Source organism: Callorhinus ursinus, unplaced genomic scaffold, assembly GCF_003265705.2.
Source record: "Callorhinus ursinus isolate GAN/ISIS: 27379988/994484 unplaced genomic scaffold, GSC_fseal_2.0 scaffold31, whole genome shotgun sequence".
Classification (NCBI taxonomy): Eukaryota; Metazoa; Chordata; class Mammalia; order Carnivora; family Otariidae; genus Callorhinus; species Callorhinus ursinus.
In genome coordinates this window covers 6,353,543-6,377,888 of record NW_027397093.1, presented here as the reverse complement: position 1 = coordinate 6,377,888, position 24,346 = coordinate 6,353,543, and the positions used below count along the sequence as shown (strand labels likewise).

General features: G+C 50.7%; 1 protein-coding gene across 9 annotated transcripts; it reads left to right on the top strand.

Moving 5' to 3' along the window:
• The first annotated feature begins 2,368 nt into the window (after positions 1–2,368).
• PRXL2A (peroxiredoxin like 2A) lies at positions 2,369–22,620 on the top strand. Of its 9 annotated transcripts, none has more exons than XM_025850386.2 (7): positions 2,369–2,542; positions 5,247–5,348; positions 12,638–12,800; positions 14,944–15,035; positions 18,049–18,189; positions 18,863–19,027; positions 21,868–22,620. In XM_025850386.2, the coding sequence occupies exons 3-7, from the start codon at positions 12,656–12,658 to the stop codon at positions 21,979–21,981; spliced, it is 657 nt and encodes a 218-aa protein (XP_025706171.1). In that variant the 5' UTR covers positions 2,369–2,542; positions 5,247–5,348; positions 12,638–12,655; the 3' UTR covers positions 21,982–22,620. The 9 variants fall into 9 exon arrangements, with proteins under 9 accessions (XP_025706171.1, XP_025706166.1, XP_025706162.1 ...); XM_025850381.2 differs by having other exon boundaries at positions 12,621–12,800; XM_025850377.2 differs by having other exon boundaries at positions 5,247–5,356; positions 12,621–12,800.
• Positions 22,621–24,346: the final 1,726 nt, after the last annotated feature.

The window sequence follows — 24,346 nt, the reverse complement described above, 5'->3', positions numbered from 1 at the left end:
CACTGTGGAAGTAGGGCATCTTTATACTTTTTTTAAAAAATTAGGAACAGTGGGAATCAGGGATATTGGCAAGTAAAAAGATATTTACAGCTGATATGTGCACATTGTTGTGGTTCATACATTTCTAGATCTTGATTAGACTTTCATATATCCACAGAATGAGAATCTGGGCCTGATGAAGTCGATGAAGTCAAGCACCCGTTTTTATTTTATTTTCACTTTAATGCTATCTGCTTCATAAACTGTTCTCACTGAGCCCAGACATACTGCAGGACCAATCAGCTTAAAAAATTGTGTTTTACTGCTGGCACGGATCACTGCTGAGTGAGCAGATGAAGCTAGCTGAATCTAGAAGTAGCTGTGATGCTGTAAGAATCACAAGTCTTTATCCACATCTGCCTCTTGCTAGCAATGTTTTCTGCCTGTCCTATGGGGTTTGTGAAGGACAAAACACTTTCCTAGCCCCTGTCAAAAGGATAACATACCAAAGTTATAGAAGTTGTCACAAAGCCAGTCAATCTTAATGTCTACTCCCTTAAATTCAAAATCTAGGTTATTTTATGGTCTTTACAAAGCTAGAATTACTTTTCTCTTTAAAACTTGGCAGATTGGTGTTTTTGTTTTTAATCCTTGAGCTTTGTAAGTTTTCTTTCCTGTGCCTACTTGCCCATAACTTATTCTTCTGGTCTGATGACTGCTTTTTAATGAGTTCAGCCTGTACCTTCTTGGACAAATCAGGAGTGTGAGGAGTGTGTTAATTAGCTATCAGATCTAGCCTGGCTTTTGAAGTTCAGAGTTTTGGAATGCTACAGAAGTGTAAATATAATCATGTTTTTTTTGCATTTGGTAATTATATTTCAGCTGAAACCTCAGGAAGCTTCCCACCTCAGGATTCTGCTATCCCTGACCCCTGAATGGTTCTGTCATTAATGGCCAGTCTCTGCAGACCCAAACCCAAAGGAAATGTCTTCCTGTTTTGTTCTGAGTGGCCCTTCTTCCTTGCAACCTTCCTAACCGTTGACCAAACATCCTATTTCAGGATGGAGAAAATGAACCTTCTTCCCCTTCCCCTCATGGGGTGAGGAGGAATGAGGCAGAGTGAGAAAGTTCATCTGGGGGTAAATTGCCTTCTTATGACTATACCCAACTTGTACCAAATTATACCAAATATTTCTGGGAATTCAAATCAAATATCTACCTACTACTCTACGAAGCCTGCACGCTCCCCTAAACTGATCTTTCTCACCCTCAATCTAGAAACACCCTCTTTTTCATAACACTTCCAAGTATGTCCTGGTGCTGGCCCTGGGCCAGACTCTGGGGTCCCATAGATGAACAAAAGAACTCACCATCTGGGTCAAGGAGAGACCTCTTGAATAGATCCTTTAGGTCCATAAGCTCACAAAGAAACTGGAGACCGACTGGGAGGTCAGGGAGGTAAATCAGGGAAGTCTTTGGTCTTTGTACACCAGTAGGTAGTTCCCAGGTGAAGTGGGGGGAAGGCATTGCAGGCAGATGGTCACTCCTGACAGGTGGGTATGCCAGCCCTGCTTTGCTACAACATTCAACACTGTGACTGATCACCCGTTGTCCTAGTGATATTTTAAGTGTTGTATTGTGAGTCAGTTCTTCCTGTCTCAGAAAAGGTGTTCTTCCAACCGCCTACTTTCTTAAAACAGTGTGGACAGTTAACCTATGAGGAGTAAAAGAATGAGTGAATGAATGGGTGAGTAAGTGTAGGCCAAACTAGACCATGTTACTCAGACTCCAAGAGGAGCCCGGCAACATCCCAGGAGCCAGTGCTCCAGGCCATCAGGCACTATCCTCTGCCCAATGGCTAGGATTTGGGGATGAAAGAGAATGTGAGATGGGGTCAGGGGCTATCAATTCTGAATTTGTCCCTAAAGCTTGAAGGGACACTTATTGGAATGCGTCGGTCGTAAAGATTCCTCATCCCTATGACAAAAAGAAAAAAAAAGTCCATAAAAAAACTGCTCAAAAAATCGCTGAGCTGAAAGGTGTCTTCGGCCCATGGCTACCGGGCAGGTGCTTTCAGATCCAACTAAGGCAGTCCAGAGCCTCCTTTTGCTCCAGGCAGTGCCCCTAATGAATGAGTCAAGGGCCTAGGGTCACCACTCGCGAAGGACTGAGCTAAGCTAGCGCTGTGAGAACGAGGGACCGCAGGTGGAGCTGCTCGAGAATCGCACAGGGTCGAAGGCGAACTCGGCACCGGGCGCAGTGCCAAAGAAACGGGACGGCCGCAGAGCCGGGGCTCCTCCCATAGGGGGCGGGGCCCTGCCGGGGGAGGGGGTGGAGTCCCAGCTCCTTCCAGAGGAGCGGGGCTGGTCACGTGGGAGAGGTACGGCGGCGCCGGCGCTAAGGAGCGCAGGCGCGGGGGCCACCCCTGGGACCCCTGGGGCGGGGGAGGGCTTGGCCCACTAGCCTCCAGGCGCCGGGCCCCGGGGCAGGGGGGCGGGGGAAAGCGGGGCTGGCTGCCAGCGCGCAGGTGACGTCCGCTGGGGTGAGCCCAGCCGCGGCGCAGGTGAGGAAACTGAGGCAGGAGGCCCGGTCGGCGCTGCGCGGGTGGACCCCTCGGGCGGCTCCAGAGCCGGCTGGAAGCTCCCTCCGAGCCGGCGGGGCGCGGCCGCACCTGCGAGGCCCCAGGCAGCCCCCACCACAGCCGCGGCGGACGGCGTCCCTCCCGGCTCGGCGCGCCGCGGTCAGCGGGAGAACCCCGCGTTGGAGGTCCGAAGACCCGGGGCCGGCGCCGATCTGACTGGCGGAGAACCACCCCCCTACCCCTTCCCCGTCCCCGGGCTTTGAGGCCGCTGACACCGACCTGCCTGAACTGTTGGGACAGAGAACTGAGAAAAGGACTCCGCCCTGGCGCGCCCTTTCCGCCGGGCCGAGCCCGAGGCGGGCCCGGGGGCTGCCTGGGGGTAGCGGGCGGAACAGCCGCAGGTGAACCGACAGAAGTTGGGGGACCTGGCTCCCCGGCTCTGCGTTTGCATAGGCTCTGGGCTTCCATACGGTCGGTCGTGTGTTTTATGGGACCACGGTTTTCTCAGAATCTCAGGCACCTGCTCCCTCCTTCCCCTAAAAGCTACACACGCCTGACAGAATTGGAAAGAGTCCAAGTGTACATTTAAAATGCCTGTGCTGAAGTCTGGGAATGAAAAGACGAACAAGGCACCGATCTGACAGTCTCGAGGTTGTTGCAGGGGCAGGGAGGTGAAGGGCAGGGAGAGAAAAGTGGTTGAGGCCCAGCCTGACTAGAGCTCGGGGGAGGGAGCACACCCCGGGAGTCCAGAAGCTGGACTGGAGCTGACTCTGGGCCTTTTGTTCCTTCCAGACCATGCTGTTTCCGCAGCTCAATTACTTAGACTTCAATTTAGTGTGTGTGTGTGTGTGTTTTTAATTTCAGTATATTTTTCTTTGAACTTGGTAGATGATTAAAAAAAAAATCACTTAGGATTCATTTTAAAGTGCATTGTCCAGGAGCCTGCTGGATGCTCCTGCTCTAGCCCAGTCCAGGAGTCCAAGAACTGGGATTCAGAATGCGAACCCCAACTCCTTGGAACATAGCCAGTCATCAGAAGCCCTCCATCTTGTGTACAAACTACATTTTAGGGGCAGTCATTGACTAGTCTAGAAATGAGTCAGCATTATACCTCATATTTATGTCACTCTAAGGTAGCTTACAAAGCACCATCTGTACATTTTTAAAAAAGATTTTTTTTTTTTTTTTTTTAGAAAGGGAGGGAGGGGCATAGGGAGAGAGAGTCCCAAGCAGACTCAGCCAGGAGCCCCAGACAGGGCTCCATCCCACGACCCTGAGATCAGGGCCTGAGCTGAAACCAACGGTCAGTTGCTTAACTGTCTGCACCACCCAGGTACCCTGCACCATCTGTACATTTAATCATTTGATTGTTACAACTCTGTCGAAGGTAATTTGGGAATCATTCACATTTTACTGTTGCAAAAACCGTGCCTTGTCCAGGTTCTACAACCTGTAGGAATTTGATGTAGATTTTTTTTTTTTTAAAGATTTTATTTATTTATTCGTGAGAGACAGAGAGAGAGAGGCAGAGGGAGAAGCAGGCTCCCAAGGAGCAGGGAGCCCGATGCGGGACTCGATCCCAGGACCCTGGGATCATGACCTGAGCCGAAGGCAGACGCTTAACCATCTGAGCCACCCAGGCGCCCAGCTGATGTAGATTTTAGTTATTCTTGGTGTGGCTTTTCCCATACACCCCCCCCCCGCCACACACACACCCATAAGGGCATGCATGGCATTAAGATCTTATGCATTGTTCCCTAGGGGTACAGAAGACATTTCTGATGATTGTCTTATCGGCTTGTGTCACTTAATTGGTTCTCAAAATTTGATTAGGACTAGAATTCTGGGGCTTGAAACCCCAGGCTCTGTAAGTATCTCAGAAATAAGGCAGCTCAGCGAAATTCTTGCCTCTTTATGAAATGTTGAGCTGAGAGACTCCCAAGTCTCTCTCTCCTGAGGCTTGTGTGGCAACAACTGTCCAGAGGCTGGAGGCACTACCCTCACCTCTGCGCTCAGTGGCCTTTGGCACAGGGAGGTTTCAACTGGGACAGTGCCCTTTGCCTTTCCTGGTGCTGTTAGTGCAGAAGGCATTGGTGACAGGAACCGCACAGAGGATGCACTGTAGAGTGGACAGCTAGGCCCGAGGGGCCTGAGACCAGCCAGGGTTCCCTCCGGACCCAGAGTTATGCCCAGGAGGCAGGCCTGTAGTAACACAGCTGGGTGGCACAGCTGGAGAAGTTGTTCAGTGTTTTATGTTCATCAAATGACCTGCCCTCAAAGAACGAGTGAATCTGAGTCCCGCGAAGAAGAGAAAGATCCTGCCTTAAATTCTGCAGTACTAAGAAATAAGTGTTCTGCAATATTTTATTGTGTTGTATGTTGCTCTTGTATATTCTTCCCGACAACCCCTCAAATTCCCTTCTTTTTAGGAAGGAGATACTGAAGGACAAGGAAACCTCTCAAAGAGTAGAAACCCAAGGTCTTTTGTGGTATTACCCTTGCCCTCCCATCCACAGCCATATAACTTGACAGAGCTGGCGTTCTGAGCCTGGTCAGGAGGCCGTGCAAGTGAGGGGCAGAATACCCACATGTGTTGGGGGGCTGTAGCTTCAATCCCTGAGCAGAGGATTTGTTTTTGTTCCAGAGTTTCCCAGTAGCTGATTATGTCCCCTTGTTCTGCTTTCAGCATCTGTTCAGAACTTCCTGACTCTGGCATCTGAGAGGACAGCTGGGCCAGAGCTGGGCAGACGGTCGCCCGAAGGAGCAGAACAGGAAGTTGGAGACTGAGGCAAGTCGGTAAGAGCTCACTGCAAGTGGCCAGGTCTGTGGTCCTTGATGATGAGGGTGGGTGGGAACGCATCCCCTACTGCTCGTGGGGCCCTGGGTGCGCATGTCACCAGCCTGCTAAACTGGCATTTTTAAGCCTGTCCTTGTATCATCCAGGATCGACAGGACCTTGTTAATGTGGGGAGGAAAGGTGCAGAATGGCTTCCCAACTGAGAATGGGCAATGTGACCCTTACAAAAACATTTGGCTTTGCACGGTAAGCTGCTTGCAAAGCACTGGGCCTGGGAAAGACTGGTGCTGTCTCTAGTCACAGATTTCCCAGTCCCTGTTCAGGACCAATTTTGCTTTCAGGCCAGCGAACAGACTTCAGGAACCACCCCCCACCCCCGGCCTTCCTGAACCCTGATCCCCCACCCCTACCCCACACTGTTCCAGCTACCGCAGGAGTGTCCAGTGCAGGATAGATAGCCATGGATTGGGGGTTGGGAGACCCAGACCTGAGTCCCAGCACAGCCACTGACCAGCCCTACGCCCATGTGACCTTGGACTAGATAGCCCCTCCTCTGGCCTTAGTTTCCTCTTTTATCAGTGAAGGAGGGGCTGACCAGAGCTGTGACAGAAGGAGAGGGGACAGGAGAGCAAAGAAGGAAGATGAAACGTCCCTTCCAGCCTCATTCACTGAGGGCTGGAGGCAAGGAGGCCCATGTGCATTCTTAGTTTCCTTTGCCTTCCTCAGCACCCTTCTATTCCTTTTGGCCTGTCTCAAGCCAGCTCATTCTGGCGAGGGAGGATTCCCTGGGTGGGGCTGGGCTGGGCAGATGTACCCTCTGTGTATAGACTACGATGCTGTCTCTACTTGTTTCAGACATGAATTATCCCACCCAGTGCTGATACTTTGTTTTATGAAGACTTTATCAGTTCCTGCCCAGAGGCAGCTCCTTGAACAGGCAGGAATTAGGCCTAGGGAAGCAGGGAGTGAGCATGTGCACATCCCGCAGGAGAGCGCTGGCCGCTGGTGCTCAGATTGCCTTGCCATTGAGCAGTGGGGCTAGGACCCAACCCAAGATCACCTAAACCCCAGGCTTGAGTGTTTGATTCAAGGTCAAGCCAGCCCTGTCCAAAATTACTTTCTGATACTGAGCTGAAATTGGGTACCTCCAAATCAGTTCCAACATGGAGTTTAAAGAATAATATTCAGATAATTTCGTTGGACATTGACGGCCTACTGATGAGCAGGATTTGTGTTAAGTGCTGGGGGTAGCAGCCGCTGCTCTCAGGTTGCTCCACCATAGTGTGTACATAGACACGCCAGTAACTTAAAGTACACTGAGTCCATTTGCTTGTGCGGTGTGCAAAGGTACGTGTGCGTTTCCGCACGCACGCGCTATATAATCAGAGGTGAGGGAACAGTTGATAGTGGGGCTTTCAGGAAGACACTTGGGAGACAGAGTGTTATTTGTGCCGGGCCTTCACATTGTTTGCATGGCGGGGAGGGGCATCCTGGGCAAAGGAAACAGCACAGCAACGGTTCGGAGGCCTAACAAGACATGTTAACGGTCCTTGCGCGTGGCGTGGTCGGAATGCTGTGACGGGCACCATCGGCCGTGCCGAGGAGTTTAGAGAGCCCAGGACCAGGCAAGGATGCGGGCAGGTTGGGGTTTCTACTGCCACTCTGGCTGCAGCGTGGAGAGAAAGCTGGAGAGGACCTGGCTCCGGCCAAGCCTGTTCTGTGCTTAGCAGAGTGGACCAGCATGGAGTAACAGGGGCCTCGGGGGGTGGGGGGCAAACATGTTTCACAGGATGGATGGAACTTCCTGACTGATTAGAGGCGGGCAGCGAGGGAGAAGGAGTGGGCTGTGACTCTCAGCTTCTGGCTTGAGCAGTCGGCTGGGGAACTCCGGAAGAAACACTGACTCTAAGTGGAGGTCAGTGTTGGTCATGGTGCCACAGAGATGACCTCCAGAACCCCCAAGTGCAAACTCTGAGTCAGGAACAGCAATTGGAACCTGGAAGTCAATACCAAGGGGTGGGAGTGAAGTGCTGGAAGTAGGTGAGGTCACCCAGGAAGGGGTGGGGTGAGAGGAGCCACTTAAGTGGAGGAACCAGAAGTCAAGGCAAAGCGGGGTAAAGAACAGATAGCAAGTACCCTTACTCTCAGTGGTGCCTGCTGACTTCTTGGGTGTGGGGTGATGGATGGGGCAAGGAGCAGGCCGCGGAAGGAGCCATGGAGAAAGGGACATCTCTCTTTGATCTCAGTTAGTATGACACGTGGGCGGTGTTAAGGCCTTCACTTCATTCGTCTGCACCGGATAGCAGGGAAGGTCTGTTGGCACTTGATAAATGTTACAATCTGCATGACTGCAAATGACTCAAACTTTGTTCAGCTATTTGAAGGGCTGGGGGCCTTGGCAGCTCTCCATTTTGATGTTCTGGAGATTGAGTATTAACAGCTGAAGGAGCCCCAGGGTTTCTGGGTGGCCTGGTCCTGCCCATGGTGTGAGAGAGTGAGCTTGGGGCCATAGGCGGGACTCCAGAGCCCCGCCTCCAGCCCTCCCCTGCAGCCTGATTCCCGCCTGCTCTTGCTGGGTCGGCCTCTTTGTCAGCAGGAGCGGATGTGGCCGCTGTGAATGGTGAGTACCCCGCTCCCTGGTTTGAACTATGGAGGTTGGGGATCGGGGACTGGGGCGGGAAGTGGCTTGTGGCGTTCTGGGCTGCAGGGAAGAAGCCCTCTGGAAATTGAACTGGAGGCGGGGAGAGTTCTGATGGGGACCCAAGAATGTGCAGACTCCAAAGTGAGCTGGTTTTGATAGACCCCCATGGTGGCACTGGGATGCTTCAAGGAGCCTTCGCATGCACCTAGTCCGGTCCCATCATTTTGGAGTAGAGGAAAATGAGGCCGGGAGAGGGGTGAGGCCAGCTTCGCCTAGGGAGCCCAGCTGGGTCTTCTCCCCCTTACCGGCATGCTCTGCCCTCACCAGAGCTGCCACTCCGAGCGGCCGCAGCTGTTGTTCGGCTGTGCTTTTAGCATGCTTCACCTTTTGTGGGAGAGGATGAGACCAGGTAAGTCCCACGGTGGGAAACGAGGGCTGTAGCCGCATCAGGTGGGGGCGGGCTTCTCTAGAGACCTTGCTGTTACCTCTCAGAGAAACTGACCTTTTCCTTAACAGATGAGGCTAGGAAGGGGAGGACAGAGAAGGGACATCTGCCATATGGTAAATTTCCTTTAATGGTTTGGCTGTATTTGGTGACTGAAAAAACAAGTCAGTTTTTTTTTTTTTTTTTTTAATGCTCTTTAAGACAAAGGGGGATCATACCCCTTGACCCACAGAAACCCACAGATGAATGTGTGGGGAGGCAAGATATGACGGTAGAAGACTGCAGCCTTAGAATCCTAGTGATCTGGGTCCTGGTTACTGTGCTGCTGCCTGTGAGCCCTGTGACACTGGAGAAGTCCTGAACTTCTCCAAAGTCAGTGCTGTCCGCTGTAAAACAGGGTAGTATCTGCATCAAGGACTGTTGGGTGAATGAAACTAGGCCCTGCGCATCAAGTGACACGAAATAAATCCCTATCTCTCCCAATAGCCTTAGAGGCCCATGTGAAAATGCTTTGTTCTCTTGAGAGAGGAGGGTCTCCCTCCCCTCCCCGCTTTTTGTCCTGGGAATAGCTGTGATCCAGGAGCCCGAGTCAGTCTCACTATGCAGCAAGTTGCAGTGGTACATGCTCCAAGATGGGCCAGGATGGGAATTGCTTCGTAGCTCAAGGAGGCTTGGCTGAGGGGCTGGACCTGCACATTCTCTAGGTGTTTCCAGGGGTGAATTTTCACCGCTAACCCCAGCAGAAGAGCCAGCTGCTAGAGGTCCCCTGGCATAAGTTCATGGAGAGCCCTGACTCACCTCTGGAGCTAATACTGCTCTCACATCTTAGTGCTGCTGGGGCTGAGAGTGAGGTCCACGCTCCTCAAAGGGGTGATTCTTTGCTCACACTTTCTGGGTCACAGCTCGAGGTGGGAGTGGGGTGGTAAACAACACCCACATCTTGTATTCTGGCTCTTGAACTTGAGGTAGGGGGGTTGGGGGCCTTTGGGACATAGAAGTTTACATTCTCCCAGTGCCTTGAGCACTGATATCCACCCATCTCCCAACCCCCCCAGCCAGCCTGGTCTTTCCTAGGCTTATTCGGCCCAGGCAGGGCCTAGCCCTTCCATTCTGCCCCCCCCCGCCCCCCGAGTCCCATGCCAGCCCCAAAGCCACTTCCTTCTGGGTGTTTCTGTGGCTTCCCATATCAGATGGAGCTGGCTCTCGTCCCCATGGCTTCATGTTCATACCTGGCCCAAGCTGCCTCCCCTTTCCACTTGAATTTCTGTTATCTGTGTGCTAGGCCTGTGTGTCCTTGAGGATTGTGTTTCATTTAGTTGTATATCCTCCCAAATTGCCATTTATTGAACAGGTCAGTGCTGAATAAATGACTAGAAATAAATGTTGAGTCTAGTAGAGTCCTGTTCCCTTGCAGTCATGAGCAAACAGGCTAACTGGTTGTTGGTGGGAAGATGGAGCCTGTTGGTCTCTAAAGCCGCAGTGGTGTGTTAGGAGAATGTGGAGCTGAGCGTAAGGCTCTCTGGGCTTCCCGCAGTGCATTCAAGTGTTTTGGGAGTTGAAGCAAGTCCTTTTGTAGGGTAGACGTAAGCTGGTCTTTGTGTGCTGCCACAGAAATGTTATCAGATCTGTGATCAGAGACCACACCATCTGCTCCGGAATCATACACACATGTCAGAAATCCAGGGGTGTTTGGGATGTGTGTAGAAGTGCAGAAATTGTTCCAGGCTCTGGGGAATCTCCTGTTTATAGCACACAGGTGAGAGCTGTGGTGGTTCTGTGAATACCCCTAATTGTTCTGTGAGTTATAATTGAGTAATGTGTTAACTTTTCCTCGTAAAAGAACTGGAAGCCAGGCCGTGGGCTGGAAGGTTCTTTCCTGCTTGGCCCAAGAACTTGGGTTCTCCATGAGTCATCATCCTCATCATTCGGTTCTATTGAATTCACCTGTGTGCACAATTTGGGAGCGATCACTGTGTACCAAGCAGGCACTGTGCTGGGCATGGCAGTTCAGAGACGACCTGAGGGACAGAGTCAAAGGTAGATATGTCCACATCTTGTGTGGACCGCACAGGAAGTGTACTGGGTACGAAGTGTCTCTTGGGAGTGGTAGCGAGGGTAGGCAGAGCATCCAGGAAGCCTTCTTGACAAGGTGTCAGAGTCCTGAAGAACAGAACCGATGGGGTAGGACATCCCAGGAAGAAACGTGGAGATGGGCTCACCAAGAGCCCCGCTGTCCCCCATAGTGAGCTGAGAAGGGAAGCTGGAGGGCGCAGCTCTCCCAGGCCAGCCTGCCCTCATCACTGGACCTTATTCTGCGGCTTATGGCTCACCAAGAGCAAAATCCTGGATTCTTTGCTCTGAGACAGTGCTTCTCCAACTTCTGTGTGCAGGTGAACTGCCTGCCTGGTCTGATTAAAATGCAGCTGATGATTCCTTAGTCCTGAGATAAGGCATGAGCTCTTCACTTCAATGTGATGCCTGTGCTGCCAGGTCAGGAGGCCGCAGTGAGAAGTGCAGTTGTAAGAAACTCCTCTCTCCAGCTCCAGTCCCTCCCATCAGAGGTGCCCTCGCCCCCCCCCCCCCCCCCCCCCTTGCTTTCCCCCTTCCCTGGTATGCTGATGCCAGATTCCTCTTTCTGCAATGTTCTTTTCCTCTCGGCATTCCTCCTCCCCACTCCACTGGCCTGGAAGACCCCTTTTATTTCTTAACTCAAATCCGAACTTTTCCTGCTGGCCTAACACAAGGCTGGCCTACCCTCTCTTCCCAAAGTCCTCACCACCAGATTACTGCCAATCCCACCTTATGGCAGTGGGTCCCTCGAAGCCCATCCTGTGGCAGTGGTATGTGGATTTCTGGGCCTTTGCTTAATCCTGTAGAGAAATCCTCTCTCCAGCCAAGTGCTGGAGGGGAGTCAGAAGTCTTTGGTTGGGGGCACACACATACACACCGGGTCTGTTCCCGGGGACCTCTAACCAGAGTCATGCTGGTACGTAGGGAGGAAGTCCCCAGTATAAGACCCTAGGATGGCTGGAGGGCCATGGCTGGAACAGAAGTATTTTAAGTAGTTGTCAGGAGCAGGCAGGCTGGATGGGGTACCTGCTGCGGTCCGAGGGACCCAACTAGAGGAAGCCTTAGGGAGGCCCTCAGGAGTGAGCTGGAACAAGGCTGGATTCTGCAGGACCTGCCTGGGACTCCACTGCAACTGCAGAGCCCCTTGGCCCATGCAGACGTCTTTCGCCAGCCCCTCTGAGGCAGACAGACACCCAGCACCGTGCTCTTTGTTTGCATAATGCCTCCTCTCTGGGCCCACTCCCCTTCACTCAGCAGACATCTGTGTAGTGCTAGGCACACGGGGCAGAATGTCAGATTAGACACTGGTGTTTACTAGTGGCCATCTCTGTTCAACTGTGTCATTCAATAGCTGCTAGATTTTCAGGGGACATTTACTTTTCTCATCGACTCTGGTTTTATGTATTGCTTCTTTTTTGATTTTTGTTTTTTTTCCACTCAGCCTGTTTTATTTGTATAATGAATGCAACATAGAGCTATTCTCAGTTGAGAGAAGGTCCTGAGATTGCCTGCCTACCAGGAGTGAGGCCCTGCCGGGCACTGCCTGGGGGCTGGATAAATGGTAGGGTCTCTGTTTCTGAGGGGTTCACAAACTGAAAAGGAAGAAGGATAAGATAACAAAACAGTGTGATTGGTGTTCTGAGTATTTCTTGATCAAAGAACAGGCTGCCCCTCCCCCAGGGAGGTGATAGCAGAGACTTCCAGACTATGAAGGAAAAGCAGCCAGCGAAAGGGAGGAGAAAGGGGAAGGAGGCTGCCTCCAGGGGGCCCAGCGTGGACTCACCACAGAGCTGGGAGGCCACGGCCCAACGTCAAGAGAGGCATCTCAGCGTGCTGTCATTTCTCTGTTATCGGCCTGCCCACGAGTGAGCTCCCTGGGGCAGGAACCTCCACGTGTCTGTTATTTCCCCAGGCTCTTGTGGCAGCAGGTGCTCAGCGGCCCTTATCTGCTCCCGGTCCTGTCATCCGCTCCCGTCTCTGATGCCGCTGTTCCCTTCCCCTGCCTCTGGCCTCCTGGTTGGCTGCCCAGCCAGAGGCTTGCATGGAGACCAGATTCCAGATCTCTCAAAGTGGGAGCAATAACATCTTCCTTCCTCTCAATCTCCAGAAATGTCTTTCCTCCAGGATCTGAGTTTCTTCAGCATGGGGATGTGGTCCATTGGCGCGGGGGCCCTGGGGGCGGCTGCCTTGGCCCTGCTCCTGGCCAACACAGACGTGTTTCTGTCCAAGTCCCAGAAAGCGACGCTGGAATATTTGGAGGACATAGACCTGAAAACCCTGGGAAAGGGTAAGCAGTGACCCCACAGGCCTCAGTACTTTTCCAAGGTGCTGGGATGCAGACTTACTCATTTTTTTCCTTATAAAAAGGCTCTCTCTCGCTCTCTTTTTTAATTGAAAAGGCACTATAACAACATTAGGAAAAATGTAATAACATTTTTTAAATTACTGATAAGCCCATTACCCTGACACAGCACTCATTTTTATTTTTGCACATTCCTTTTCATGTGTACATGGTATGCAGTTGGGATCTTACTGGATACCATGTTTTACATTTTAGCTTTTTCTTATCAAAAGCATTTTTCACTTTCTGCTGTTGTCTCCTGGGTCTTCACAAAAAAAGGAGCTCCTGGGTCAAATGTGTTTGAGAAACACTGTGTATCCAATTCCGTGTTCCTGATGCGCAGCACAGGCACCTGCTTATTGAAATGCAGTGTCTGGATGGTTACTGGTACAGCCATGGGCAGCCCTCACCTGTGGTGCCGCACACACAGGGCGGGGAGTGGGGAGCACAAGGTTGCACTTGTAGAGTGGACCTACCTGGCTCCCTATTGGGGAGCCCACCTGGAGTCCCTGGGGGACAGCTGAGAGCCACAGATTTGCACGTGGTTCCTTGGCTGCCTCACTGTGTGCTCTTGGCATGGGTAGCTCAGTGATGCCAGTGGTGTGGATGCAGTTGGCATGAGTTTGGTGAAACTTGGGGCTCACTGACCAGGTGGTCTCCAGGTTGGCTCCTCAAAGGGAGGCCATGATCACCTCTTCCGTAAGTGAGGAAGCCTGTCTACAGGCAGGCACTGTGACTGCAGACTTACAGCATAGGTCACCTTCGTGGAGGACTACGAAGTCCTGTGGAGAGATGTTTGGCTGTGTTCAACCCAAGGTTTCCCAATCTCATTCGATTACAGACCCCAGCCCGCTCCTGTTTTTCCACATAACATCCCACAGGGACACGGATTCTTCTGAGAAATGCCACGACAGTAAGAGTTGCTACTTGCTGAGCCCTCACTAACTCTGTGTTCGCAGACACTGCGGTGGGCACTTTTCTACCCGTCTTTTGATGTCCGCAGGGGAGCTGCTGGATGAGGAAACCGAGGTCTGGGGAGGGGCCGGCGTGTGCTCAAGGCCGCCCCACTGGATGCAGGCCCTATCTGACCACGGCCTGGCTTGAACTGCAGAACCTCAATGCCCTGAAGCATTTCCTTGCTGGGCATCTTCTACCCTCTCCTGTAAATAATACTGCAGTTAACATATTTAGGTTAAAATTTTTTTTTCATAAGGGGGCACCTAGGGTGGCTCAGTTCAGTTAAACATTTGACTCTTGATCTCAGCTTAGGTCTTGATTTCAGGGTTGTGAGTTCAAGCCCTGTTTTGGGCTCCATGCTGGTCGTGGAGCCTACTTTAAAAAAAAAAAATCAGTGTGGGACACCTGGCTGGCTTAGTTGGTGGAACATGTGACTCTTGATCTTGGGATTGTGAGTTCAAGCCCCATGTTGGGTGTAGAGATTACTTAAAAATAAAATCTTGGGCGCCTGGGTGGCTCAGTTGGTTAAGCGACTGCCTTCGGCTCAGGTCATGATCCTGGAGTCCCGGGATCGAGTCCCACATCGGGCTCCCTGCTCAGCGGGGAGTCTGCTTCTCCCTCTGACCCTCTCCCCTCTCGTGCTCTCTATCTCTCATTCTCTCTCTCTCAAATAAATAAATAAAATCTTTAAAAAAAAATAAATAAAATCTTAAAAATTTTTTTTGGTAAAAATTTCTGTTGACCTATTCCCATTGAATACTTTTTTCTTTTTAAAATTAGGGTTTTTGTTTTGTTTTTTTTTTAATCAAAGTGCAAGATCTCTTTCAGGTTTTGGCCATGTATCTGCCCTAAAGGATCATTAGAGTGTCCACTAGTACCAGCAAAGGAATTTGCCATTTTTCCAGAAATGGTCCAGTTTGGGATGTTCACGTTTGCCAGTAGATTTTGATGGGGGAGGGCCCTTTCAGGTATATAGTGGGGTCCTTCCTCTGAACAGTGATTAGTTCCTGTCTGTGTTTCCTGTTTGCTGTTTCCAAGTCCTTTGCTAGACTTGTGCCGTTTATGAGCTCCTTCATGGTTGGGGCCAGGCTGGGCTGGGAGGAGAGAATACTGACTTGCCTTTTCTCCCCAGAACCAAGGACTTTCAAAGCAAAGGAGCTCTGGGAAAAGAATGGAGCTGTGATTATGGCTGTGCGCAGGCCAGGCTGTTTCCTCTGCCGAGAGGTTAGTACATCAAGGATCTGTTCAGAGAAAAGGAGTCTAGCCAAGCAGGGCCAACACATTTCCAGCCAAGACCAAGGGTCTGTAGGCCCACTCTGACCTTTGATCAGTGCTGTTATTTGCTCTAGGTATTTCTTTTGATTTATTCTCTTTGTGTATTCCTTTAACAACTCACCATATTCTGGGGTTAACAAACATACTTGACTCTCATTTGGCGCTCTCTGGCCCTTGCGTTCTTACGGACTGTTTCCAGGGCCATCTTCCCATTTAATCAGGGATGGGGACCAGGTCCAGTTTCGTGTTCTTGATGCAAAGCACAGGCACCTGCTTATTGAAATGTAGTGTCTGGATGGTTACTGGTACAGCCATGGGCAGCCCTCACCTGTGGTGCCGCACACACGGGGCAGGGGTGGGGAGCACAAGGTTGCACTTGTAGAGTGGACTTACCTGGCTCCCTGTTGGGGAGCCCACCTGGAGTCCCTGGGGGACAGCTGAGAGCCACAGATTTGCACGTGGTTCCTCGGCTGCCTCACTGTGTGCTCTTGGCAGCTCAGTGATGCCAGTGGTGTGGATGTGTTTGGGGAAACTTGGGGCTCACCGACCGGGTGGTCCCCAGGTTGGCCCCTCAAAGGGAGGCCATGATCACCTGTTTGGTAAGTGAGGAAGCTTATCAAGGGAAAGCAGGGTCCAGCCTTGTCACTTTACAGATAGGTGAAGGCCAGAGGGGTTTGGTGACCTGTCCTGGTCGCACAGTCAGTGGCAGAAGACCTAGATTCTGAGATCTGCCTTGCCTGAGGGAGAACTGGGAATGAGACAGCATTGCTTCTCACGTGGTGGCATTGGCCCTGTCCATGTGGTCTTCCTCCTTCCTCCGTTTGTCCTCCCTCAGCCTGGGCCTGCCTTTCAGCCTTGAGCTCTCTCTCCTGCCTGTGTGGCTGGGCTGACAGAGAATGTACTCACATTCAGGGCACATCAGTGCCTGTTGTCTCCCCCATGTATCCCTGGAAAATACAGCTTGTTTTACAGAGGAAGAAGTGGAGGGACAGAGGTTGTGACAAAGTCACACTGCTATGGGGAGGTGTGTTAATTTCCTGTTGCTGCTGTAACAAATCATCACAGACTTCGTGGCTTTAAACAACACAAATGTATTAGCTTACACTTCTAGCGGTGCGAATTCTGAAAGTGGTCTCATTGGGCTAAAATCAAGGTGTCAGCAGGGCTGCCTTCCTTCTGGAGGCTCCAGGAGGTAGGTGATTTCCTTTCCTCTTTGCTGCTAGCGGCCATTGCACTCCTTGGCTCATGGCCCCTTCCTCCATTTTTACAACCAGTGATGGCTGGTCCAGTCTTTCTCCTATTGTATCACCATGTCGCTGGAAGGACCCCTGTGGTTGGAGCCACCCAGATAATACAGGATGGTCTCCTTTAAGATCAGTTGGTTAACAACCATCTACTGCCTTAGTTCCCCCGGCCCTGTAACAAAACATATTCACAGCTTCCTGGGATTAGGATGTGGATTATTATTCTACCTACCATGATATTATTATTACCTACCATGGGTATTATTCTACCTACCATAGGAAAGTGAGGCCTTAAAACTCAGGGCTTTTGGTTCAAAGTCTGTGATGCCTTCAAATACTAACATGGAAACCTGTTGTGACTTGATTTCCCAAGGCCAGTTAAACCTACAAGATCCCAAGAGCAACTGCCCTCCCTAATTACAACCTGCTGGCCTGTGCTCTAGTCTCTGCCTGGCAGAGCATTTTGTGAAAAACGTGTTGGTTGGCAGTCTGTGTTATTTTAGTGGCCCAGACCAGAGGTGTAGGACTGAATTTCCACTTCATGGCTTTGTGCAGTGACACACCAGGGTACAGAGCCCAGGAAAAGGGAGTAAATCCTTTCATCTCACACACAGGTGGTCTTTGGCCACAGCAGACCTGTAGTCCTCTCTGTTGTAGGGCAAAGTCTGCCACTCACTGAAGCTCTTGATGAGTGCATCATAGAGGATTCTGCTTCATTAGCTGTCATTTTCATGTGTTCTAGAAAATAAACAAAAAATTAAATGTAGTTGCTATCATACAGCAACTTGTATTGGAGGCAGATGGGCTGCTATTTCTTTAATTCTGACACCAGTCGTGAAGAATTTGTTCTGAACAGTGAAGCTTTACCAAGACACATGTAGTTTCCTTTCTTCATCCAGCATGTAATTCAGGAGAGTCGAGGATGTCTGTATTTATCAGTCCAGCCGCAATCTCCCTACTACCCACCTTCACCTTCAGATCTTTCCACCTGGTATCTGGTACCTTCCGTGTATCCAGCCATGTGCGAGGCATGGAGGGGTACAAGAAATGGAAGACACAGCGTCTAACTATGAAACACACTTGGGAACTTAAGTGACTGTGCTCAGCTTGGTGATCACACACAGACTTGGTTCCAAAAAAGTCCCCAAGCAGAAAGATAGAATATGCACAGAGAATTGGGGCTTTCTTCCAGGCTGGATGAGCCAGGGAGAACTTTCAGAACAGGGACCCCTTTCTGGAGGGTGGGATTTGAGCGGGAGAAAAAGAAGATTGTTGGGGGTTGGGGAGCCAACTGAGAGAAGGCAGCTATTCACACGGCCGAAGTGGGGTTTGTCTCCTAGGTTTTGCTGGTTTGGTCAGGTGCAGGGGAGGGGCATCATGGCTACATGTGCAGGGCCGTGTTTGGGGGCAATCTCTCAGGTACTGGATGCTCCCCAGGCCATGGTTAGGACACCCATAATAGGAGCCTTGCCTCCTCTTCCCACCCTGCAGAGAACAAGAAGCCTGGGCTGAGGAGGGGGCCTGACACCCTACAACTGCGGCCCTGGTCCCAGCTGGGACAGGCTCTGCTGGGTTCCACAGGCCTTCATTGTTCTGGGTGTCTTGTCACTTTTGTTCTGCATTCAGTGCCAGACCACTCTGGGTCTGCAGGGGAGCAGGCTTTGGCCAGCTGCAGAACCACAACAGTGTGAGCCCCTGACGTTCCCTGTCTTCTGCAGGAGGCTGCGGACCTGTCTTCCCTGAAGCCCAAGCTGGACGAGCTGGGAGTCCCCCTGTATGCAGTGGTGAAGGAACAAATCAGGACCGAAGTGCAGGACTTCCAGCCTTATTTCAAAGGAGAAATCTTCCTGGATGAAAAGGTGCATCTCCTGTGAGCCTGTTGACACAGACTGGTGGGGACTGTGCTCAGGTGTGGAGAGCTCGTTGGCCCAGGGTATGTCTGGCCTGGAGCTGGAGGCTGGCCTCTCTTTCGGCTGCCCTGGACGTGGAGGAGCTTGTGCAGCCCTCTGGGCAGAGCGTAGAGCGTGATGGGACACTTGACAGGTGTCCTCTCAGTTATTACTTGAGCCCTTCCTGAACTGTGACCTGGGCACGGGAGCCTGGGAAATTGCTGAAGCCCTGCTGGGTTCTTGCACCATGCAGGTGGGGACCAGCACAAGCCCCTGTCCCTTACTTCCTTGCAGCCATATTCCTTTTCCCTCTGCTCTCACCTGTGCAGGATGTTGGGCTGTTTAGCACCCTGTCGGGCACAAGAGCCCCGTGTGTCTCTTAGAGGCAGAGTGGAAACCTGCATATCTGTTTCCCAAGCGTGGACCTGTCCTGGGGTTGGAAGTTGGCCTGGCAGGGTTCTCTTTCCCTGGGCAGTTGAGAGTGCTCCTGAATGGGAGCCGTGTGTGGGTTAGGTTGGGGGGAGGACATGAAGCAGCAGGCTTTGGGTCTTTGAGAACGAATGCCCTGTTGGGAACCTTTCCTCCTTGGGGAAGGCAGGCATACAGGCTGCTCCAAGGGGCTCTGTCTTTCTTGCTCCTACAGAAAAAGTTCTACGGTCCCCAAAGACGGAAGATGATGTTTATGGGATTTATCCGTCTGGGTGTCTGGTACAACTTCTTCCGAGCCCGGAACGGAGGCTTTTCTGGAAACCTGGAAGGCGAAGGCTTCATCCTTGGGGGAGTTTTTGTGGTGGGATCAGGAAAGCAGGTAAATTCCTCATGTTCACTTGTGGATCTGTGGGAGTCTGTAGGCACAAGACCCCAATGTGGGGAGTGACCTTCCCTACTTGGAGTCTTGCAGCCTTCCTTCTAGAAAGCCCGGGAATGTGAGGAAGGAAAAGGGAGGGGAATTACCCTTTACCACACATCTGCTCACAGGCCACCTCACACTCGGATCTCCTCACTCATCACAGTAATGTCCTGAGATGGTCTGGGGGTTCCGTGGGCCAGTAACTGGGGACTGAGAGGTGTGGGTGAGCATGTGCCTGCATCCGGGTTTCCTGATGTCAAGTTCTGTCTTCGGTGCTTGAACCAAAGCGTTGTTTTCATTCTTTTAAGAACTTGTTCCCCTGCAGTTTTCCCAGGTCATCAGGGATGGACAGTAGAGAAAAGGAAGAGAAGAGAAGGAAGAAAAACAGGCCGAATTAGGGGGAGTAGCAAGGAGATGTTGGGGGAGACAGCACTTTTCCCTGTGGGGTGCCGCTCTGGAGAGGTAGCAGACTTCTCCACAGACAGGCTGCTCTGGGCCCTGGCTCTGAGGCTCCAGGGTCAGCACAGGGACCCTGTGGGCCCTGGAGGCAGGTGGGTGGCTGCTCCGTGTTGACTGCAGGCAGCCTCAAGCTGGGGGCGCCCCCCTATGCTGGAAGGCAGTGCCTTCAGATGCCAGAGCAGGCGTGGGGCGAAGTGGATGCAGTGTCAAGGGCCCGACAGGAGGACCTCGAGACTGATGGCCTGACCTTGAGTCCTGTCTCTCCCAGCCTTGGGCGTCACGTTCACACTAGGCCGCCTTTGTAAAAAGACAGTATTATTTGCATTGGTGGGTCTCACTGCTAATGTTAATTGCACACTTCTCTCAGTTTGGGAGGAATAAAAGCTACTAGGAATTGAAATCTTTCAATTTTAAGTTTTTCTAATCTCTTCCTTTTAAACCTTGGTAGCTGCTGTTGCTTGTCCGTATTAGAATCTTGCATGGATTGGTGTCTGATATTATACAAACCTATTTGCTTCCTTTCTGGTAAATATACCGAAATGTCTTAGTGATCATGGCTGCCAGCGAGTGCCCGCCTTGTTCTGAGTCCTCATGTACACCATATCATACCTTCCTCACAACCAGTCTGGGATGTTAGGGATTTTTATTCCCATCTACATGTAAGGAAGGGAATTATGAATGATATGAAATAACTCCGCCAAGTCAAGAGAGGGTGTGTCTCCCTTTTCAGATGGTCAGAGTCTGACCTCTGAGCTTCACTTGCACACCTTGAGGCTTTTCTCTGGAAGCTCATCCGCCAAGAGATACACAGCTGCTAAGTGGTACAGTGGAAATGGAACTCAGGAACTCAGACACGTCCTGCTCCAGAGACCCCCACCCTTCCCCTGCCCAAGGCCTCTCCTCAGCAGTGGTTCCCAAAGACCCCTTCCAGATGCCCTTGTGCTTGGGCAGGCCCCTTCCCGAGAGGATCAGTCGCCCAGCCTCTTCAGGCTCTGGCACACTGGGATTTGGGATTCCTTCCTCTTCCCTTGCTCTGCCTTCCCTCAGCCTCCGGGGCAGGGCAGAGCTCACTGGCAGCCTTCCCTTGCCTGCCAGTGACTCATCTGGTGCTCACAGGCCCCCCAAGCCCGGCTGGCACATTCCTGGTGCTGCTAGGTGTGTTGTTGGACTTTGTTGGTGCTCCCTGGAGCGCAGCCTTCTTCCTTTCTGGTGGCAGGTGGACTGGCCTGGCTGAGCTGCTAGACTTTCCTCCGGGATTCTGGAGAGCAGAGTTTTCGTAGTTTTCCTTTGTAATGGTAATCGTTAAAGCATGCTTACTTTAAAGAAGCAATGTGTTTTCAACATAGAAAATCTGAAAATACAACAGTAGAGGGTGAGGAGAGCCATTCTGTAAGCCGCCATGCACAACCCGCCAGAACAGAACAGAGCTGAGAAGCCTCTTATTTTTTGTGTGGGTTTTTGTTTGTTTTTTAGAAAATCTCACTATTCTTTTTTCATTTAACAGTGTATCATGAACATCTCCTATGTCATTATATATTCTTTCTCAGTATTTTTAATGTCCGCGTACTACTTTATTAGACATGTAAATATAGTTTCCTGATCTGCTTCCCTGTAGTCACCTCAGTGTGGTGGGACTTTTTGGGTTTTTCAAAAAAGTCTTTATAAGTAATGGTGCAGCAAATGTATTTATGGATGTTTGTTTATTTGTTTTGTTAAGATGAGCTCCCTGATGTCCTGGGTCGAGGAACTTTTTTACAGGTATTCCTCGATACTGATCTCAAGCACACTATTTTATGTTTTTTACCACTTTCGTGTACTTTGGTGTATCCTCTCTCCTAAAGCATTTTGCTTCACAGTATCAGGAGCGGCCTCTGCTTTCTTAGGAAAACTGAAGTCAAGAGAGGGTGTGTCTCCCTTTTCAGATGGTCAGAGTCTGATCTCTGAGCTTCACTTGCACACCTTGAGGCTTTTCTCTGGAAGCTCATCCTGTGTCAGCTCTCTCTCCGCCTGGCGTGTTCTTTTACTTCAGCTCTACCTGTAGACACGTGGCTGCCTTCCATGCTGTATCATCTGTGAAGCCTTCCCTGATCACCCCATTATATTGCCCCATGTAGATGCCCCTCCTGACTTCCTGCTCCCACAGTGCTGCTGGAACAGCCCATCCGTTGTGATGTGACCTTCCCTGGTCCCGTTTTGCCACCAGAACTGAACCCTTCAGGAACAGAGCCAGGCCTGACCCGGATTTGTGGCTGCTGCTGCCCAAGCTGCCACTCAGTGTCTGTCCCATGAATTGAGTGACTCAGAGTGAGGACTGATGTTCCTTCTTGTTTTCCTTTTAGGGCATTCTTCTCGAGCATCGAGAAAAAGAATTTGGAGACAAAGTGAACCCAGTTTCAGTTCTGGAAGCTGCTAGGAAGATCCAACCCCAGACTTTGGCCACGGAGACAAAGTGATCGTGTGAAACTGCTCAGGGATAACTAGGGGCACTCACCTGTGCCCTGGGACATGTCGTATCTCCACTCATGTCCCCAGAGAGTTAGAAACCCACTCATGCCATATTGTCAGTAGAGATCATTAATGTATTTTAATACTGTGCTCTCTTTAGGCCCAGTAAGGCAAAATAGCCCCCACACAAGACTGATAAGAATCTAAGAAACCAGTGAAAGTAATTTCAGCTAAAACCTGGAAAATATGAGGCTTAGCCTTGACTGCTGTACCTCCTTACAACGTACGTGGCGTGAGTGCCCTTATCAGAAATGGCTTTTATTTTCGTGTTTTCAAAAATCTAAGAAAAGTTGATGATTGACTTGAAGATTCAGGATATGAAGGCTTGGGGCTTGTGTGTTCTCCATTAATGACCTGTTACACAATGTTAAAGTAATACTCACGCAAAGGAATTGGCAGGCACTGGGTGGCTTACTAAAAGTAAATTATGAAGTGAAATCTGTTTTTTCATCGTCTTCCATTCTAATCTCAGAGGTTTGTTTTTCTAGAAGAAGTGATCATCTCTGGCTCTAATAAAATTATGTATCAGAAATTGCCTATAATACAAGTTTTTCTGATAAAACTAACAATAAAAATATTTACCAGAATGGTGGCTGAATTTAAATCATTGGTGCCAAAGACGTTGAGCGTGAAAAATCTGGGTTCTCCATGCATATGAGGTAAGGGGTACTGGTGGGGGAGCCCCTCTAGTTCTCATGCTCTAGGAGGTTTGCAAGTGACCAAAGAAATTCATCCTGTCGTTCGTGTTAGTGATTTTGTTGTCTTCCCTAGGGAAATGATGTTTTTTTTTTTTTTAATTGGTAGCTGCTTTCCTACTGATAGTCTTTCAGCCTAATTTGAGGTGAATGAGGAGAAGGGACAGTGAGGATGAAATATAATTTAATTCATTAATTTGTTACATTTGAATTTTTGTCATATGTGTAAGTATGAGATCAGCGAAAGCCCAGAGGTGGGGGGGGGGGCTCTGCCCTGGGAGTGGGAGGGTGGGGATGGGAGTCCAGTGAAGAAGGGACCAGGGAGCAGACGGGCCAGGAGGAGGGGAGTCAGTGTTTAGCCAGGAAAGCAAGAATGGGGACAGTCGGAGCTGAAACTAGAAGAGCATCAGCAATGAGCGCAGAGTGTAGGGGCAGCTGGTGCAGGACTAAGGCCGGGTACGGCTCTGACGTCACGCGGAGCCAGTAGCACCGTGTGCACACAGGCCTATGAAGGGCTAGGCTTCTGCGGGCTTTGAGCAACCCTCTTCAGTCCTTGAGCAGGGTTGGTGTAGTGACTCATCCCCCAGGAGTTGTGCTCCCAGGGACTCCAGCCACAGGTAAGAGAACTCGGATCAGAATTCCCCAGTGCCTAGACAATGCTTGCTTCCGAAACTGTCCTCTTGCAACTACAGAAGAGTAGAACCTGCAAGGACATGGCGGGGAGGGTGCACGAAGACAGGCCTTACTCCTTCCCCCACAGTGTCGTTGCTGGGCCCTCATGTGCAGTGTGCTCTTCTCTCCCATTAGCGCCATGTCGTGACTGACCCATGAAGTGGCTTCCAGTTTCTGGTTTAACCGTGTGACTGAGCAGAGCTCTGACCTTCAGCTCCTTCACTAGTAAAATGGGCATCGTAATTCCCGTCTAGCATTCAGGGCTGTTTATTAGAAGTCATTGAGGGAATGATGAATATAAAACAGTGCTTCTCAAACTTTAATGTACATGCAGAGGCACCTAAGAATCTTTTTAAAATGGAGATAAAGAAAAGCCAGATGCTCGTTAAAGGCAGGAAAGACAGATTGATTCGGTGACCACTGCAGTAGGGGAGAGGCCTCCGTATGGGACTGAGCTCAACTGGGCTCTGTGCAGAGATAAGTGGAATTTTAAAGGGTGATGAAGGAAGGGACAGGAGACAAGCGATGCCTTGAGCAGAGTCAGAGAAGTGGAAAATTACTGAAAGTGGGTGGTGGGGATTGGTCAAGGTGATGAATCTATCTGTGTCTACTAACCGGCTAGCTTATTAAGCTTATTAATTAAGCTTCTGCCCTCCCACAGAGACTGGGAGATGGAGCCCTATCTGTTTTGAGGGTTATGCTTCAAAGGGATGACTCTCAGGTCCTTGGGACAAACACTCCTGGGTTTCAGGAGATGCACAGATATCTCAAAGGGACAGAGAAAGAGTTTACAATTGTAATTTTTTTTTAAGTAAATGCTCTAAGGAAAGGGAGGTCAGAGGGCTATGGTCAGGTGTTTGGCTGAAACAAATGGTAAATTCTTTTGGCAGCCTTGAGTTTTCCAAGGCAGGGGCTCAAGGGGTGCTGGGTTGTCCCAGGGAAACAG

Excerpts from the sequence above, each read along its gene's own strand:
- PRXL2A (XM_025850381.2), top strand. The coding sequence starts at position 12,623 with ATGTCTTTCCTCCAGGATCTGAGTTTCTTCAGCATGGGGATGTGGTCC. Across the intron at positions 15,036-18,048 it reads GCTGTTTCCTCTGCCGAGAG|GAGGCTGCGGACCTGTCTTC; the intron begins GTTAGTACATCA and ends TGTCTTCTGCAG. Across the intron at positions 19,028-21,867 it reads TGGTGGGATCAGGAAAGCAG|GGCATTCTTCTCGAGCATCG; the intron begins GTAAATTCCTCA and ends TTTTCCTTTTAG.